Below are 16,279 nucleotides of genomic sequence, written 5' to 3' on the forward strand. Positions count from 1 at the left end.
GACAGGGGAGCAGTTTGTAAAAGTGCAGAAATGTGTAAGATCAAATTGCAAGCTGCAGTCGAATGATTTGGTGTGTGAAAAGGAGGGGGGCTAAAAAGTGTGACAGCGAGAGAGAGAAGGAAATGGAAGATGGGTGGGATAGAGTGAGGGGGAGAGGAAGAAGCAAGCGCCCAAAAGCCGAACAGGCTCAAGCAGAGTCTCGCCTTGGCTGTCACCGGGGGTCACGTTCGCCTGATGAATTAAGGGCAAAGTGAGACGTGACGGTGGCATTGCGCCGTCCGCCACGGTCCGATGAGGGGGTAGCGCCCCTGACTGTTATCAGCGCCGCAGCCACCGGCGTGCCACAGCCCCTCTCGCTCTCCGAGAAGCGTCACATGTGTTTTTATCTGCGAGCTGCGAGGCTTTCGCTAAGCGCATTTCACTCCATCTGCGGGGAGGGGGTGGGGTTGGGGGAAGGGGGCGGCAGCGGGGGAGCTGCCTTCCACTGATGCGCCGGGGGTGGCGGGAGGAGGGGGGAGGGGGGGGGGGGGGGGGGGGGGAGTGACTCCAGGAGCTGAGGCTGAGGGAAGGAAGGAGCAGTCCATCAACTTACTGCCACCCCTTTAAAACAACCGGGAGGGTTACTCTGTCCCAGACGCTCACTGCATCAGCAGCGGACTAGTTGCACGGAGAGGGAGATAGGAGGGGGATCCTGGACCGTTACTCCCAGCACTGAGCATCTAAACTGGGAAAGGAAGGGAGCAAAAAATAAAAATAAAAAACAAATTTAAAAAATACAAGAAAAAAAATCAATTAAAATCACCACAAAACAGCACGGGGCTGGCTGCTGCAGCTCAGAGTGAGGGCTATGAACTGTGGCGGGGGTTTGCGTGCGAGACGTCTCAGCCGCCCGGGGAGCACTATGGAATGTGAGGGAGAGCGCACCAGCCGCAGCGGGTTGACGGAGCGCTGGTCTGCACTGGAGTTCAGTCATTAGGAGGCTGCTTCATGTCGCGCTGCGCGCTGTCCTCTCTTCCCCCGGCCGAACGGAGGATGCCTCGTCTCTCTCTCTCAGCCTGCCCCTGCGTTAGTGTGGGAAGCTGAATTGCCGCAGCTGTTGCTGGTGGGTACGTTTGGTTTGCTTTTTGTGAGGAATCTCAGAATCAGGTATGTGCTTCATTGACTGGTCGTGCTGTGGTTGTGTTCAGTGTGTGCTTCTTGTTGGCTTACTACATTTCTGAATGCTTGGTTTTCGTGGTTAATATATTCTTGTCTTTATTGGTTGCGCCGTAAGGTTCTCTGTAAAACCATGAAGGATATCGATTAGAAAATGCATTAGTAACTATTAGCAACTGATATCCGACTAACAGCTTTAATTGCTGGATCTTTAGTTGCTTGAGGGTGTTGCATGTTGAAGATGTTAGTGTTATTTCTGAAGATACTGAACTATTTCCTTGTGGAGAGTGTGATTTCTTTTGGCATCTGTTTATTTTTATTTCAAATCAGATTTTGTTTTCTGTAAGCAATGTCTAATGATCAGTCTCCCACTCAGTGCAAATGAATAGCTGTCTGTTTTGAGAAATGTTTCAAGATGAACTGCTCGCTCTGAGGGAATAGCTCGATTTCATGAAGCACTGGCTTTTTCTTCGGTGAAGATGCGGGGGGCATGGGGGGGAAAGGGGGGGTGGAGGCGCGTGAACCGAAAGCCTCCTAATTCCGTGAGCTTCTACGTTTCGTTAATCCGTCACTCTTCCCCACCAGATCTCACAATCTGCAGAAGCAGAGGAACAGGCATGCCTTGGTGATGCAGAACACCAGCAAATCAGTGCACGCTTAACGCATGCATATCGTAATAGCCCTTTAGCCGCTTTGATATGTTTTGACACTCACGGTCTATAATCCAAAGGAATTCTGAGTGACTGTTCATTGCATTGAGCCATACTGTTCATTTTTTCTCTTCGCCTGCCAAAGCAATCAAGTATGAAAATAAGGAAATGCCATGCACTGGACATATTTAGGTGTCCCCCAAGGCTCACTCGCAGCTATAGTTCAACCACTCATTACGACTGTGTTAGGTGGTGGGTGGGGCTGGCTGTGCGAACCACAGTCTCGCTTGCAAAGGTACCAAGAGGCAAAGTTGTCTGCTAAATGTAGGAGACAGTGATTCACACATGAGGTGCCCTGTTTTTTCCACGAATCTGTAATCTTTGACACAATTCTACCTTTTCAGAGTCAAAGAGAGCACCTCACAGTCTTTAAATAACCTTTTATGGCAGGGTCAGTGGAAGCCTATATAAAGTCTCCCTTTTCTCTCATTGTATGTCCCTCTCCCCCACAATATTCATACACAGTATTTCAAAAAACATAATTATTTTATATGATATTGTGGAGCTTGATTGATCAGCCTGGCCTTATTCTGTGTCAGACATTATGAATCATGTTGATTAGATCAAAAGCAACTTAATAATTTGTAGAAGAGGGATGTTCACAGAGCATGCAAATTTTCTGTAACTGAGATGGTGCGGAGATTTAAGGACTTCACTAACGAGCACTTGGACGCTGTTTTAGCCAGTTTTAGCCAGTATAGGGGTATCCATGCTCTTGGACTAAAATGGCTCATTTTTGCGACATGAAATATACTCTTCATAGCAGCGTGGGAGTTACTCAGCTTTTTGGTATTATTGAAGTCCAGCAAGGTCTTAATTTAAATTATTCTACAATTTTCTGTCATCTCAGCATGCACATGCCTCTATCACTGCATTCCTGATCACGTCATGTAGAAATTTCCCTTTACTGGCTTCAGTTTACTTGCTTTTACCATCATTCTACACATGATACAAGGAGATATATAATCTCATATACTCCAGTAACTGTATATTCATTTCCATGGAATAAAAAGTGTGCGGTCTTCTTTATAAACAGTAACTTCATGACTCCATTATAAATCTGTAAAATGAAGTTGGCTTTAACAAAGTCAGCCTGTACTGCAGGTGTTGCGTGGGAGCAGGTGCCATTAGTCAGTCAAGACCCTACAAGACCCAATCCAGTAGGTGTACAAATAAGACACACAAATAAAGAATTTATGCATTTATATTTCACCAGACATTTCATACAGACATTAATCATCTCTGTATGAAAGGTGAATTCTTGTTGCCCTGTGTGTTTTGCCTTAACTTTGTTCAGACATAGATATGGTTCACTCTGATTGAGAGAGTGGGCAAGCGGAGGATGACTGATTGACAGGAGCTGATGGTTAGAGCTCTTATGTTGTCTTCAAGGTCTAGCTGTTAGTCCTGAAGTGATTGAAGCCTCCACTTAAGCCATTTATGCTGCCTTCCTAAGGCATTGCCTAAAATGTGATGTCACTGAAGACAAACCCAACAGTAAAAAAAAATATGTAAACTTACTAGTAAAAATATAAATCTTTCCTCAATCCTTGTAGCATGCTATTGACTAATTAGTTAGTGGTGTTTGAGACTGTTCATGACTGATACTAGTCAAGGTAGTTATATATGATGCACTATGATTTACACTGTGGATAGGATTCCTACTGCGGTCAGTGTGAAAACTGCATAGGATTTTGGAGTGTAACATTGCATGTACACTCCTATTCAAACACAGTACTATATATAAAAAAATTTACTGAAAATATTAGAACTCATAAGTAACACTGAATACATGTATGTGTATGCTGAACCACACAAAAATAGGATTGGTGTTTCACTGTAAATTGTTAGTTATGACCATGCAAGGCCTTTACGAGAAGCACCATCTCCTTTCGGCAATAAAACCTGACAAGCAGATAGCCTGTGCTGAAGTGAAGAGCATGTTGCTGAAAAGGAAACTGCATACTTACCCCGCAATCATCTGATATCCTTTCAGTCCATATTCCATAGTCTAATTGTGAAGAGCTTAAAATGGTTCATATGAAGTTCATTTCAGAATCAAAATTCAATCCAAAGAAGATTTCAAGTTTAAACCCACTAAGTTCTGAAAGTTGGCTGCATGCACTGTCCTCGTTGATCCATTAGCCTTGATAAACAGGCATTCAGTTGGACTGATTTGGCTGTCTGTGTGTTGAGAGCTATGTCTCCAATCTCAACCCTTAAGATCACAGTTCAGCAGCAGGGGGCTGTGAAGGATAAGGGCAATTAATGTAATTGCTTTGTTGCCTGCTGTAAAAAGTGCATGCAGTGAGGTTCTTGTTTTTATTGAGCTTGACAAATCTATACTTGTATTTCATGAAGTTTAAGAACATTCGTGAGGATCCTGATTAGATAATGTTCTACGTTAGATAATCTACTGTTCTCTGAGCATTATCCTATAAGACAATGTTCCAATGTACTGCATCTCCCCAAACTTCCCAACATAGAAAAAATGTGGTAAAACCATGCTATGGTTATGCTATTCCTTGAGTGCTGGTGTCTGTTCATCTTGATCATATCTCAAATGGCCTGGTATAAAACTATGGATGATCTATACAAAAATTAAGAAATATGTGTGATCAGATTAGCACATCATTGTATTATATCACTGTGTTGTTATACCACTTTTTATATATGTAGGATTATTCATTCCATTCTGTGATATGTAATCAACATTTTTCCTTTATAGAGCAATGCGGTTAGCCACGAGGAGAGCTGCTGGATTTTACAATATTTCTGGGCCTCCAGTAGGATGTACAGTCTTTGCAGTGTGGCATGGTCACATTTAAAGGCAACTCAATAAACTCATTCATCCTGTCACTCAGGGTGGACACTTAAAAAACTTTTAAGTGTTTTTTTTTTGTGTATGTTGTTGCTGCTGGATTTTTAACCAGTTCAGCTTTATTGTGTTTTGAAAGCATCGCCGAAACGTTGCCCTCCATGGTTTCTGCCCTATTCAAGAGCCTCCCATTTTACATTGTAAAGATTTGCAAAGGAATGTTTACAAAGAAATTGGCAAATCCCACAAAGAAGAAAGAGAGCAGCGAAAATAAAAAAGATCCTAAATTGACCCTGGAAACACATGCACGGAATCCGACTTTCTCCACGGCACTAAAAAGCACAGTCAAAAAAATCTCCAAATGCTCCTCGGCTCGCAACATATCCCTTGAGGAAGACGACAGAAAAAACGATCCCTCGTCACTTTCGCCGACATTCAGTTACCGTGTGGCAATAGCTAACGGACTTCAGAAAAACGCTCTTTTAATTAACAATAATGACAGTCTCCTTCAAGAGGTCCTGTCCATTGATAGCAGTTATTCTGAGTCTCTGAGCGAGGTGAAACTTGGCCATAGATTCGATGAACAAAAAGCTCTCACAATGCCGGTAAGAAGGAACAGGAAGAGTCTGACCAGTCTGGCGCCCTCTGATGGAAGTTCCGAGGGTGAACGGGTGGAGCGCAGCAGTCTGCACACCCTACGACTGGGGGCTTTGCGAAAGCTGAGGAAGTGGAAAAAAAGTCAAGAATGTGTCTCCTCGGATTCAGACGTGAGCAACTGGCGGAAGACCCTAGGCATCCGGAGCAAGTCTCTGGACAGGGCTGGACGGCAACAGAAAACAACCTCTCTGGAGCCTGGTTCAAGCTCCACGGGCTGCATCAGCCAGACTCAGGACGTCATGGAGATGATCTTTAAAGAGCTGCAGGGCATCAGCCAGATCGAGACGGAGCTCTCCGAGCTGAGGGGCCACGTCAACGCCCTCAAAAACTCCATCGACGAGATCTCCAGCAGCGTGGAGGTGGTGCAGAGCGAGATCGAGCAGCTGCGGTCAGGCTTCGTGCAGTCCAGGCGGGAGACGCGCGACATACACGACTACATCAAGCACATCCGCCACCAGGGCAGCAAAGCCACTCTGAGGTTCCTAAACGTGCCTGAGGAAAAGTCCGAGAAAACAGACTGTGTCATTTACCAAATCTTGAAAGAGAAAATGGGTTTTGCAGAAGCACAGAAGACACTAAAAATTGAACTCGCCCATCGGTTAGGGCAACAAAGAGAATGTCCCAATGCCAAGCCACGTCCTATCATCGTTGTCTTCTCAAGCTCCCAAGACAGAGATTTAGTTTTGAAAAAATGTTACAAACTCAAAGGCACCGGTATTTTGGTCTCTACCGATAGCCTTGTGTACGAAGCAAAAGAGAGGAAAGATAAAGGGATGACCTCATCACAAACTTATGAAAGCATGGACATCAAAGTGTCCACAAAAGAGAAGACAGACATTGACGATTGGGACTCTATGGACAGTGATAAGGAGTTAGAAGACTTGAATAGGAACAAATATGCAGTGGTGACCAAGGCCCCGCACAAAGGCAAGTCTGACAAAAAAAAATCACATGAGAGCCACAAGCGATCCGCTGACAGCACGTTTTCAGGCTCAGTGCATTATGCCGATGACACGGGGTACGAAGACCACGACAAGCAAACAAAGCCTTATTACACAGACCTAACTCCTGTCTGGCTTTCCCAGAGCGACTACTCGACGCCCAAACTCAGTCGCTCAGAATCGGACTGTTCAAAACTGTGCCAGTCTTACTCCGAGGATTTCTCCGAGAGCCAGTACTTCAGCAGGGCTAACGGCTGCTCCCTCCTGTCATCTTCTGATCAGGAGCTGTGGCAGAGGAAACAGGAGGACATGGCGTCCTCCTGGTATGCAAGCCCACCCAGTCAAACCCTCAGCCAGGAAAACCCTCCTTTCGCAGAACCCAACGAGGCGGAAACGACGGAGACCGTCGACAGCGGCGTGAGCAACGGGGTGGTCTGCGCATCAGGTGACAGGAGCCACTACAGTGGTTCCCAGCTCTCTTTGCAGGGTGACCTTTCACCTTGGAAGGACTGGCATCATTTGGAGCAGGGCGCTGACTCTGGCCTGGATGCATCAACTGAACAGAATTTGGTGTCAGAGGTCAGCAGCCCATTTGACCCCTCAGCTAACCCCGGTTTCCCTGAAAACATTACAAAATGCCAGGAGGTGGACTTGCAGTTTGAAGGTGAGAACTACATGACCCTCGATAGCACCCCTTCCACCTGCCCTGGCGCAGAGAGTGAGTCGGCAAGTCAGCCAGATGTCCAGAGTGATCCTTACCCAGAAGTCAATGTGAATCACTTTTATCAAAATCAGAACAAGTCCGCCACCATGTACCGCAGTCAGAGCGAGCTCACCACTGAAAAATCGGAGGAAGTGCCCAAATCCTGGCACAGCCGGCTCAGCATTGACCTCACTGACAAAACCTTCAGCTTCCCAACATTTGGTTCCACCCTGCAGAGAGCCAAATCCGCATTGGAGGTGGTCTGGAACAAAAGCTCCCAGAGTGTTAGCGCCACGGAGGAACCTGGGAACACTTCGTTCATGAGCCGGTTCAGGACTTTATCCCAGTCTACCGCCAATGACTCCAGTACCACCATCGATTCAGATGTGTACACTGAACCATTCTATTACAAGGCAGACGAGGAGGAGACCAGTGAGCAACCTGTGGATAACGAGACACATTACGTGGAAGTTATGGAACAGGTGCTCGCTAATCTGGAAAACAGGACAAATGCAAATGAACCAGAGGAACAGGGACCGGAACAGCAGGAGGAGGAGGAGGAAGAAGAAGATCAGCAGGAAGGGAACATTGTGTTGGAATACGATTGCAGCTATGATGAGCAGTACGATGAAGAGTACAGCGAGGAGTATGACGAGAACCAAGCAACGGAGGAAACGCCGGAGTTCGAATCAATGGCCTACATGGAGGAAATGGAGGAAATGGAAGAAACTGAAGAACCTGAGGAGAAGTCAGAAACAGCTGAACAGCAGGATGAAAACCAAAATGTACCAGCTGAAGCACCAGTTGAAGCTCCACCCAAAAAGAGGATACGACCGACTTTCAAAGAAGTTGCTCTGAGAGCATACAGGAAACAAATGGCTGAGCTAGAAGAGCAGATTCTTGCTGGAGGTACATATAGCATATAATGTACATCTAATTTCATTTAATGTAATGATCCTTGTAAAACTACACTGTAAAAAACACACAGTATCAAACAATTTCCCAGTAGGCATTCAGTTATGGTTATTGCACAGAAGTACATATATGACTTCCAGAAAAGAGGGGTTAATATGTACTTGTATACACTCGTATACACTATACAGCATTGTTATAATAACACTTTTTCAGGTTATTAGGATTAATTAGCCATTAAGAACTAATTGACTCTGTAGCAGATGGCATCTGTCACGTTGACTTCTTAAATACATGGTGAAGTCTTCAGGGTAAAAGTGGGGATGTTAGTCTGAAATACATGCTGGCATACAGGAATATTTTCTAAGATGATTGGAAACCCCAGACTCTGTTTCAGTGGCATAGAAGGACAATCAGTGAGGCAGCTAACAGGTGTTGCCATCCAGGGAGACTTGCAATAGGATTCTTGTTTTGTCTTGGTCTTACTAGAGTTGATATTTACCCTGCACTCACACCGGCAGCGACCACGAGCGACAAAGTGGCCGGAAGTCATCCATTTCCAATGGTCACTGGGCTACACCGAGCGACCATTGGAAATGAATGAGCTCCAGCCGCTTTGTCCTTCGTTGTCGCTGCTGGTGTGTGAGCGCAGTTATCTTTGTATGTGGCAATGATCAGCTGGTTCAGGTGTTCAATCCATGATATATGAAAGCAATATAGTGGTACTCTATCTCCGCCAAATAGGTAATAACACTTTATATTCAGATATTAGTCTTGCTCATGTTTTTTCATGTGAGTCATGGTCTGGACGAGTTCTAAATGATTCATAAAAGAATCATAAATCTTTGAACTTTTGTTTTCTTTTTTGTTGAAAGTATGGCGCAGATATATAATGATAAAATATGACATTTGTTTGCCCTCATAACAGCAAAGCTCCTCTGGCTGTCATCAGTTCTGCTCAATCGATGGCAATTGCCCATTTGGCACCTCAGACAATGAAAGGCAAAAGATTGCATTCTTCCAATCAAATTTTCCTCTTAAGTTCAGCATATAGTGCAAGTGCAGTGTGTTTGCAATCTTTGCAATGTATCAGTTGGCCCCCGTCAGCAATACTAACCTTTGGCAAATGAACCTGGTCAGTCAGCCCTGTACAGATTTATAATTTGATGGAATGACATATCCACACATCCTTTATTTTTTAATGAAAATGTCAATTGGTTTGGAAGCAGCTTTGTGTGGATGCATTTTGATCGCTTTGGCATGGACCCTGAGTTCTCTGAATCTCTAAATTATCAATCCAGAGGGAGTGTTTTGGAAGCCTGGGGATGAATGGCTATTATGGGCTTCCAGTGAGGGCTGTACTACTTCCTCTCAGCGCAGGCTGTTCCTTCTTGCCAGTGAGGGCTGTACTACTTCCTCTCAGCGCAGGCTGTTCCTTCCTGTCAGTGAGGGCTGTGCTACTTCCTCTCAGCGCAGGCTGTTCCTTCCTGCCAGTGAAGGTTGTGTTGTTTCCTTCCCATGAGGACTATATCACCTCCTCCTGTGTCACTTCCTCCCGGCGGGAGCCATGTTACTTTCTCACAATAAGGACTGTGTTACTCCTCCAAGTGCAAGCTGTATTCTCGGGAGAGTGATTATCATTGATAAAATTGAAAAATTCAGTATTTTTTCTTCACCTATATAGCACATATTTATAGTTCTCATTCACGTGTAAAAGATGGGTCAAAGGGGAGATCAATTATGTTTATCAATGAAAATCATTACCATTTGCTCTGTTTTGAAGCATTAGAGCAATGGAGCAGGAGACCTTAGCAGCGGCTAGAGAGATTTACTTTAGCTGCAGTTGGGCGACAGCATGAAAAAATTAATGGGATCGATTCTCTCCATCGCCATTGTGAATATAGTTTTCCTTTGTGTGACAGGGATGTATCAGTGTCAAGTGACAATTGCATGAATAAGAAACCACAACTGAAACAATATCTAGACAGCAGTGTGGCTACAGCAAAATCATTCTGCACTCAGTAGACATGGCAGCTATTGATTGAGAGAGGGAGGAATGAACTTAACTGTGTGGAACAACATGCGCAGCTAAGAGGAGGACACAGTTCAGTAATGGTTTTCCATTACAGTCATCAAAGAGCGGAGGGGCTCCCTTTACCCTTTATTCAAACTGAAGAAGCTCCTGACCTAGATATGGCAACTTCTACTACAATAAATCACTGTGTGTAGGTCTATAGGTTTAAACAACCCACCATGAAGGAGCAGTGCCAAGGCTAACAAAAGACAAACATGGCTCTTTGTGTGTACTTCTGATATTGAACCCTGTGTTTCATTTGATTATTGGCAAAGTAGATATTATTTTAAAAACTGGAAAGGTAGAACAGTGTAGGTAGTACTAAAGTACAGTACTTTACTATATGAACACTGCGTTTATGAATCAAATAATTACAAATATATCACGATGACCATTACTATCATTTAACCTGTTGTGTGGTCATAAATGAATGCTGTTCTTGTTTTAACAGCAATGATATGTCTCTAATTGTTTTGTTATTTCCATTAGTGATGTGGGGCAACTGTGTGGTGTAGTAGTTAAGGACCAGGGCTTGTGATTAGAGTGAGCTGATTCTAAGGTTATGCAGTTTAATTGTACTCTTGAGTAAGGTGCCTAATCTGAATTGCTTCAGAAAATACACAGAGGCTATTCAGGTCACTCTGAATAAGGGCATCTGCCAGTCGGTTAAGTAATAGTAATACTGTGATATATTGTAACTTGTGCTGCATTCAGTATCAAGGTCTTATGTTGGCAAACAAGACATATTTGCCTGCCCAGCGCCCATTATTGTCTACTTTTTCTGATTAAGGCTTTGAAAAGATGCTTAATTGTATTTCGCATTGGGTCTATTGCAGTTGAATAATTTTCTGATGCATCATAATAAAACCATTTCCATCAGGAGAAAAAATCCATCTTTGTTAATTAGGAGCTGAACTGAAGCCTTAATGTGTTTATAAACGAGCACATTTCTACGCTGAAAATGTGTTTGTTGGACGAGAGAGACCTCTGCCTTCCTCTTTCGTTCCTGGAATAGTTATTATTGAGATGCTGTCTTTACAGACCACGGCCATTCATTAATTTAGGGAGAGTGGACGGCTGTCTGGTGCATTAATCAGGGACCTTGGGCACATCGGTGCAGGAGAGCAAGGCGGATGAAAAGTTTGTGTGTCATCATTCACGTCTCTTCCCTCCGCTCGTGTTCGTAGCTTGGCAGCTGGGTCTCTGTGGGCCTGCATTCCCTGCCAGCCTCATCCTCACTTCACTAGAAGAGGCTACTGTATTGAGATGCTAATTCCCTGCTCCCAAGGGTATTTTCTAACCAGGTCAGCGTTGTTTAGAATATTTATTGAAGTCTACTAGTAGGCTGCCATGCATTCTTAAGAGAGACTGAGCAGCAGACTGGCTTTTCTTTTTCTGCTGTATCTGCACCCTGCAGATGGAAGAAAGCCTGCCTGCTCCAGATTTTAGATCTGATCTCGTCATTAAAAATAGAGGCTTGAATGAGAGTGGGCCATATTGTTTTATGCGCAGTGCCAATGCGGTGTATAAAACATGATCTTGTTTGTTTTTTTATGTGTGGCAGACACAGTCCCCACCGCAGACCTAATGTACAGCGCACGGAAACTCCAGGAGCACAAACTGTGCGTGTTTTCAGCTTGATTATAAATAGCGATTTCAGTCATTTCAGGTCTGTTTGTTGCCACGCACCTTTTTTTCTCAGTGAGTGGCAGAAACGCTTAAATCCACGCGGGATCAGAAAGGTTGTGTCGACACCTGGGGAATGCGTGTTTTATACTTTCAAACAAGCGCTAATGGGTGAATGAAATTAGGCTATTCCCGGGGTGTTTTAATGCGCCTCATTACGTCAGGTGCCCTCCAGATCCCACAGGTTCTTAGTCACTGCCCTGTCTTGATTAATTACAGGCAGTGTGCCTTGCCTTCCAGTTGTACTCTCGGGCTATAGGATTCTGTTCCTATAGGTATTGTGTGCGTTATCTCATGTGGTCATCTTATGTGACTGTGTTTTTTTGGATGTTTTTTTTTTAACAAAATATTTTGAACATTATCAAAGTAGTTAGTAGAACAAGTTGAGTGTGAAGGCTCCCAGGCTGCTCAGTGTAGCCATGTTCAAATGGAAAGGCTTGCGTCTTTGCTGTGATGAAGAGTTGGGTCATTGAGCTTGTGATTTCAAAGGTATGTGCCTTTTTGATGTTCTCCTTTTGAACATTTTCCGAGTAAACCTGGGCCTCCTGCACTTTGACTGTAATGACATTAGCCGGATTTTCCATAATAAACGATACGCCCAAGTTGCCCTCTCTGATGCTGGGAAGGAAAGGACTGTTTGAAGATGGCCTGGGATTAACGCACAGAGGCTTGTCAGTTAGTGCCTCTACGCATAAAGCTCCTTGGTATGGTGCACAGCCGTCTAGTGTAGAAGACCACCAACTGCTTCGTTGCTGATGTCACTAACCTATCCAATGAAATTGAGCACACAAATGTCATAGCTGACTACAGACGATGTATCAGCGGTGACATTGCCCAGCTAAAAATGTCAGAAGAAGGCTGGGGGTGGGGGTGGGGGGGGGGAGTCACTGGAAGTCAGAATTCATCAATAGCCATGTTCATGAAGACTTTTTTCATCTGATGTACTCCGCTACAGTGACATTTTTTGCCGTTATGTGGAGAATATGCAGCAAAATGAACATTTTTTTGCTTTATTCTTTAGCGTTACCATCATTCATTCGTTATCATTGTTATCCAGTAGTCATTTCCAAAGACCTATCATGCTGAAAATCTACAACTGGTAGATAAAAACGTGTATTTAAATGTGACAGTTATTGAGTTGGTTGCAGCACTACATGGCCAGTCATGGCCCGATGGTAGACTTTAATGGTATACCATGGCAGTGCAAGGGGATGTTCTCTAATGCATCACTTTAATAACATGCAAATTGGAAAGCAGTGGTCAAATATTTGACAATAATATTGTTGTTTCATTGATCTGATACATTTGGCCACAGGACCGTCCTCGACCGATTTAATTGGGAGCTCTGACTATGTAGCAGATTGCTTTAAAATGACAGAGATGCTGAATTAGTGTAAACATAACTGAACTTTATTGACAGACTGACAACATAACTGATGATCACTGCTTCATCCCTATGATGGATTGCCTGCATGTGACCACAGTTTTTACACAGTACATGCTCTACCAACCAATCTGGGCTCTGTTTTTTTTCTACTGCAAAGCCAGTGGTTTCTCTGTAAATGTACTTTTTTTTCACTAAGCAGATGCTCTTGTCCAGAGCAGCTTAAGAGCAAAAGTACAAGAGTGTATCTGATATAATTACAGAAACAGCATACACGCAGAGCACAACAAGCCAGAGATATAAATTTTACTCACAACCTTACACATGTCTTGCATCATTACTTCCCAGTGCTGAGATTAAAAAAATCAATTTTATGGAATGGTCCATACTGCTGTTCCTACTTGTAATCAGGTAAATACTTAAGAATCTTTGAAACCTTTGGTAGCTTACATCACAAATCTAGTCATTTAAATGATTTTGTACCATGTACACTTTGTGCTGTGGTATGGGCATATACTGTACAATGGATTGATCAATCAATCGAGGTTTATTTGTTATAGCTCATTTTTACTATCAAGTAAAGTACATTGTCCAGAGGGAATAAAAAAAACAGAAAACCCAGGGTAACTGGGGAAAAAAACTGGAAAATGATTCCCTGACCCCTGGAAAAGGCAGTCAAGAGACTCCTAGAAAATAATAATAGAAAAGATAACATTTGCATAACACATAAGGCATCAGTTCACCTCAACAATTCATCAGAATAGTTCCTTTCCACAGCCAGTGAGGTGGACAGGGGATGGAAATATTGGCCTCAGGCAGGTTATGAATGAGGACCCTCCTTCTGTGAGTGGATGGTGCAGCAATGGTCCAGTCATCGTATTTGTTACAGGCAGTTAACATAGCTCATAGCTGTGATCTAGAGGCGCTTCTTGCTCAGGAGGAGAAACAGAGAGAGAAAGAGGGGAAAAGAGAGAGAAGGAGAGAATGTAGTGGTTAAAATGGGATGACTAGGGAATTTTGTTTGCATATCTGATCAAATTCCAGATGTTTCTGTGGAAGATTGTATATACGTTATATTCATTCAATATAGAATGATATTGTACCTTCACTGAGGTTTCTTTTAGAAGAACCCACTGGTATTATCATCCCACAGGAAGGCTAAGAGAACAGGAGTGCTCTAGGAAATGGTTATCAGTGAGGTGCTTGTCCATCCTTGTCTATGCTGTATTGATCTACTGTGGACATGCAGACTGATTGTTGACAATGTTTCCGGCATTCCCTTTAAGACTAATTATACTTGTGGTCATTGGCTTTTGTTTTTGTGTATGCAGTAGCTCTTTTTTGCTAACAGTGTCGCTAGTTGCTCAGTCATTCAAGGCTTGCAAAACACAGAGTTTGTGCAGATTCTGGGGTTTCTAAGTAGATAGAATCAAATGACTATGAATCTCCTGAGATTACTATTGCTACTGTGTGCTATTGTTGGCTCATTGTCTACCATATGTCATAGCTGGCCTATCTCTGCCTTGTTGAACCTCAATTTGGTTAACACGCTGAAGGGAATTGGCAGTGACAACACTTCACATGCAAAATATGCCACTCACTGGCAGGATAGACTACATTTCTGAAATACCTATATATAACTCCTGGTCATATAGTAGGGGTTGTTTTGTAACTGAGGATCAGAAAATACAACACTGTAAAAACAGTAGACCACAAATTCACCCTCTGTCCCATACTGTGTGAAGAGTTCTCATCTCTATGATGGTGTGAATGTAGGACAACAGACAAAAAAAAAAAAACACGGTGACAGTTTAATATTTGTCTCGGTGTTCCTTGTGAGGCCTGAATGATTCAATCCCACTGGATTATTAGCATTATGCGTGTAGCTATTCACAGCTGGATATCCCCTGGGGCTTTTGCAGATTGTCAAGGATACATTTCAAGTCTTATGCACCTCTTTTGCACACAAACACGTACACACACACACACACACACACACACACACACAAACACACACACAAATCACTTTAGCTTCACACCCAGCAGTCTGTATCTTGTCACAAAGTATCCTTGAAGGGGCTCTTTTCTAACGTTCTACCCTCCTGTCCTTGGTTCTCTTTCAGATAGCTCTGCTTTGGATGCACAGGTTTTGAATTGCTGTTCCTCGTATTTCACATTTCATTTAGGCTTGTGTTCCTTTATCTCCGTTTACATTGTTGTCCATGTGGTGTATGTGACCATTTCATACAGTCATTGCAAAGTACTGCATGTAATTGGAGTGTTCATTCATCAACTTGATTTTTTTTCATGTTGTCATATTGTTTGTTTTTGAAAATGACATCCATCGCATTTGCAAACCAGTTCTCCAAAACGAGGACAAACTCTCTTGCATGTGATGCGCTTTACAACTGGTGGTGTCAAATTCGGTCAAAAGTGTGTGTTTCGAATCAGAAAACTGGCACTCAAAGCATTGCATGGAATTGACTCCTGCAGGTTTCATCATTGCAGTGAAACTCATTTAGAATTATGCTGAAGTGGAATAATGAATCATATTGTTGCCTTTGGGGAATGGTTCCTTTGATCCTCTGTGCAGCACACAGGCAATCCTGACCCCTTTTTCTCTCAAAAGCACTTTTGTACCGAACTGACCTCCAGATATAGTGCACCACTCTAAAACAGGTTTTTATTGGATGTGTTTTGTATGTGATGCAATATTTTTGGGGCATTAAAGTGTATGCACTAATGTGATTTTGTAGTTAGATGACTTGCACATATGCTGAAGCCTTTCCAAAATAACATTTTCAATGTCTTTCCTGCGAAGGCACGCCTTGTTAGCGGCAATGCCCTGGATCCATCCAAACTCATGGGCATTCAAGGTGCTGGAGGGTAAGTGGAACAGGTTCTGTATTATGTTGCATCATTTTGAAGGGGTGCAAAACAATCAGACCTAGTGGTTATGTAATATTTAAATAAAAAAAAAAACATTGCAGCCATATCCGAATTATGAGCAATAAACCAGTAAATTGCTGAAAGTTATAAAAAGAAAACAAACCCACAGAGCATGAAGAACATGGCACAGCACCAAAAGATAATGCTCATTAATGGACTGTCACCTGATGGTCCACCAATCATGTAAAACACGTTCCCTGGTGAAGCTTCAGAAAAAGAAAGCTTTCTGAAATCAGTGCACACAGCAAACAAGGAACACCGCTATGCAAATTCACATTCGGCTGGAGCAG

The 16,279-nt window shown here is 43.3% G+C and overlaps 1 protein-coding gene across 1 annotated transcript in view; it reads left to right on the forward strand.

Annotated features, from left to right (window-relative positions):
• The first annotated feature begins 593 nt into the window (after window positions 1-593).
• The window catches only part of LOC118787851 (protein unc-13 homolog C-like), a 109,572-nt gene continuing 93,886 nt past the window's right edge, over window positions 594-16,279 (forward strand). The window contains exons 1-4 of the mRNA XM_036543573.1: window positions 594-1,146; window positions 4,594-7,893; window positions 15,164-15,186; window positions 15,862-15,926. Coding sequence (XP_036399466.1) covers window positions 4,845-7,893; window positions 15,164-15,186; window positions 15,862-15,926 — 3,137 coding nt within the window. The 5' untranslated portion in view covers window positions 594-1,146; window positions 4,594-4,844. The remainder of the gene's footprint in view (window positions 1,147-4,593; window positions 7,894-15,163; window positions 15,187-15,861; window positions 15,927-16,279) is intronic.

The sequence above is a fragment of the Megalops cyprinoides genome, chromosome 13, assembly GCF_013368585.1.
Source record: "Megalops cyprinoides isolate fMegCyp1 chromosome 13, fMegCyp1.pri, whole genome shotgun sequence".
Taxonomy (NCBI): Eukaryota; Metazoa; Chordata; class Actinopteri; order Elopiformes; family Megalopidae; genus Megalops; species Megalops cyprinoides.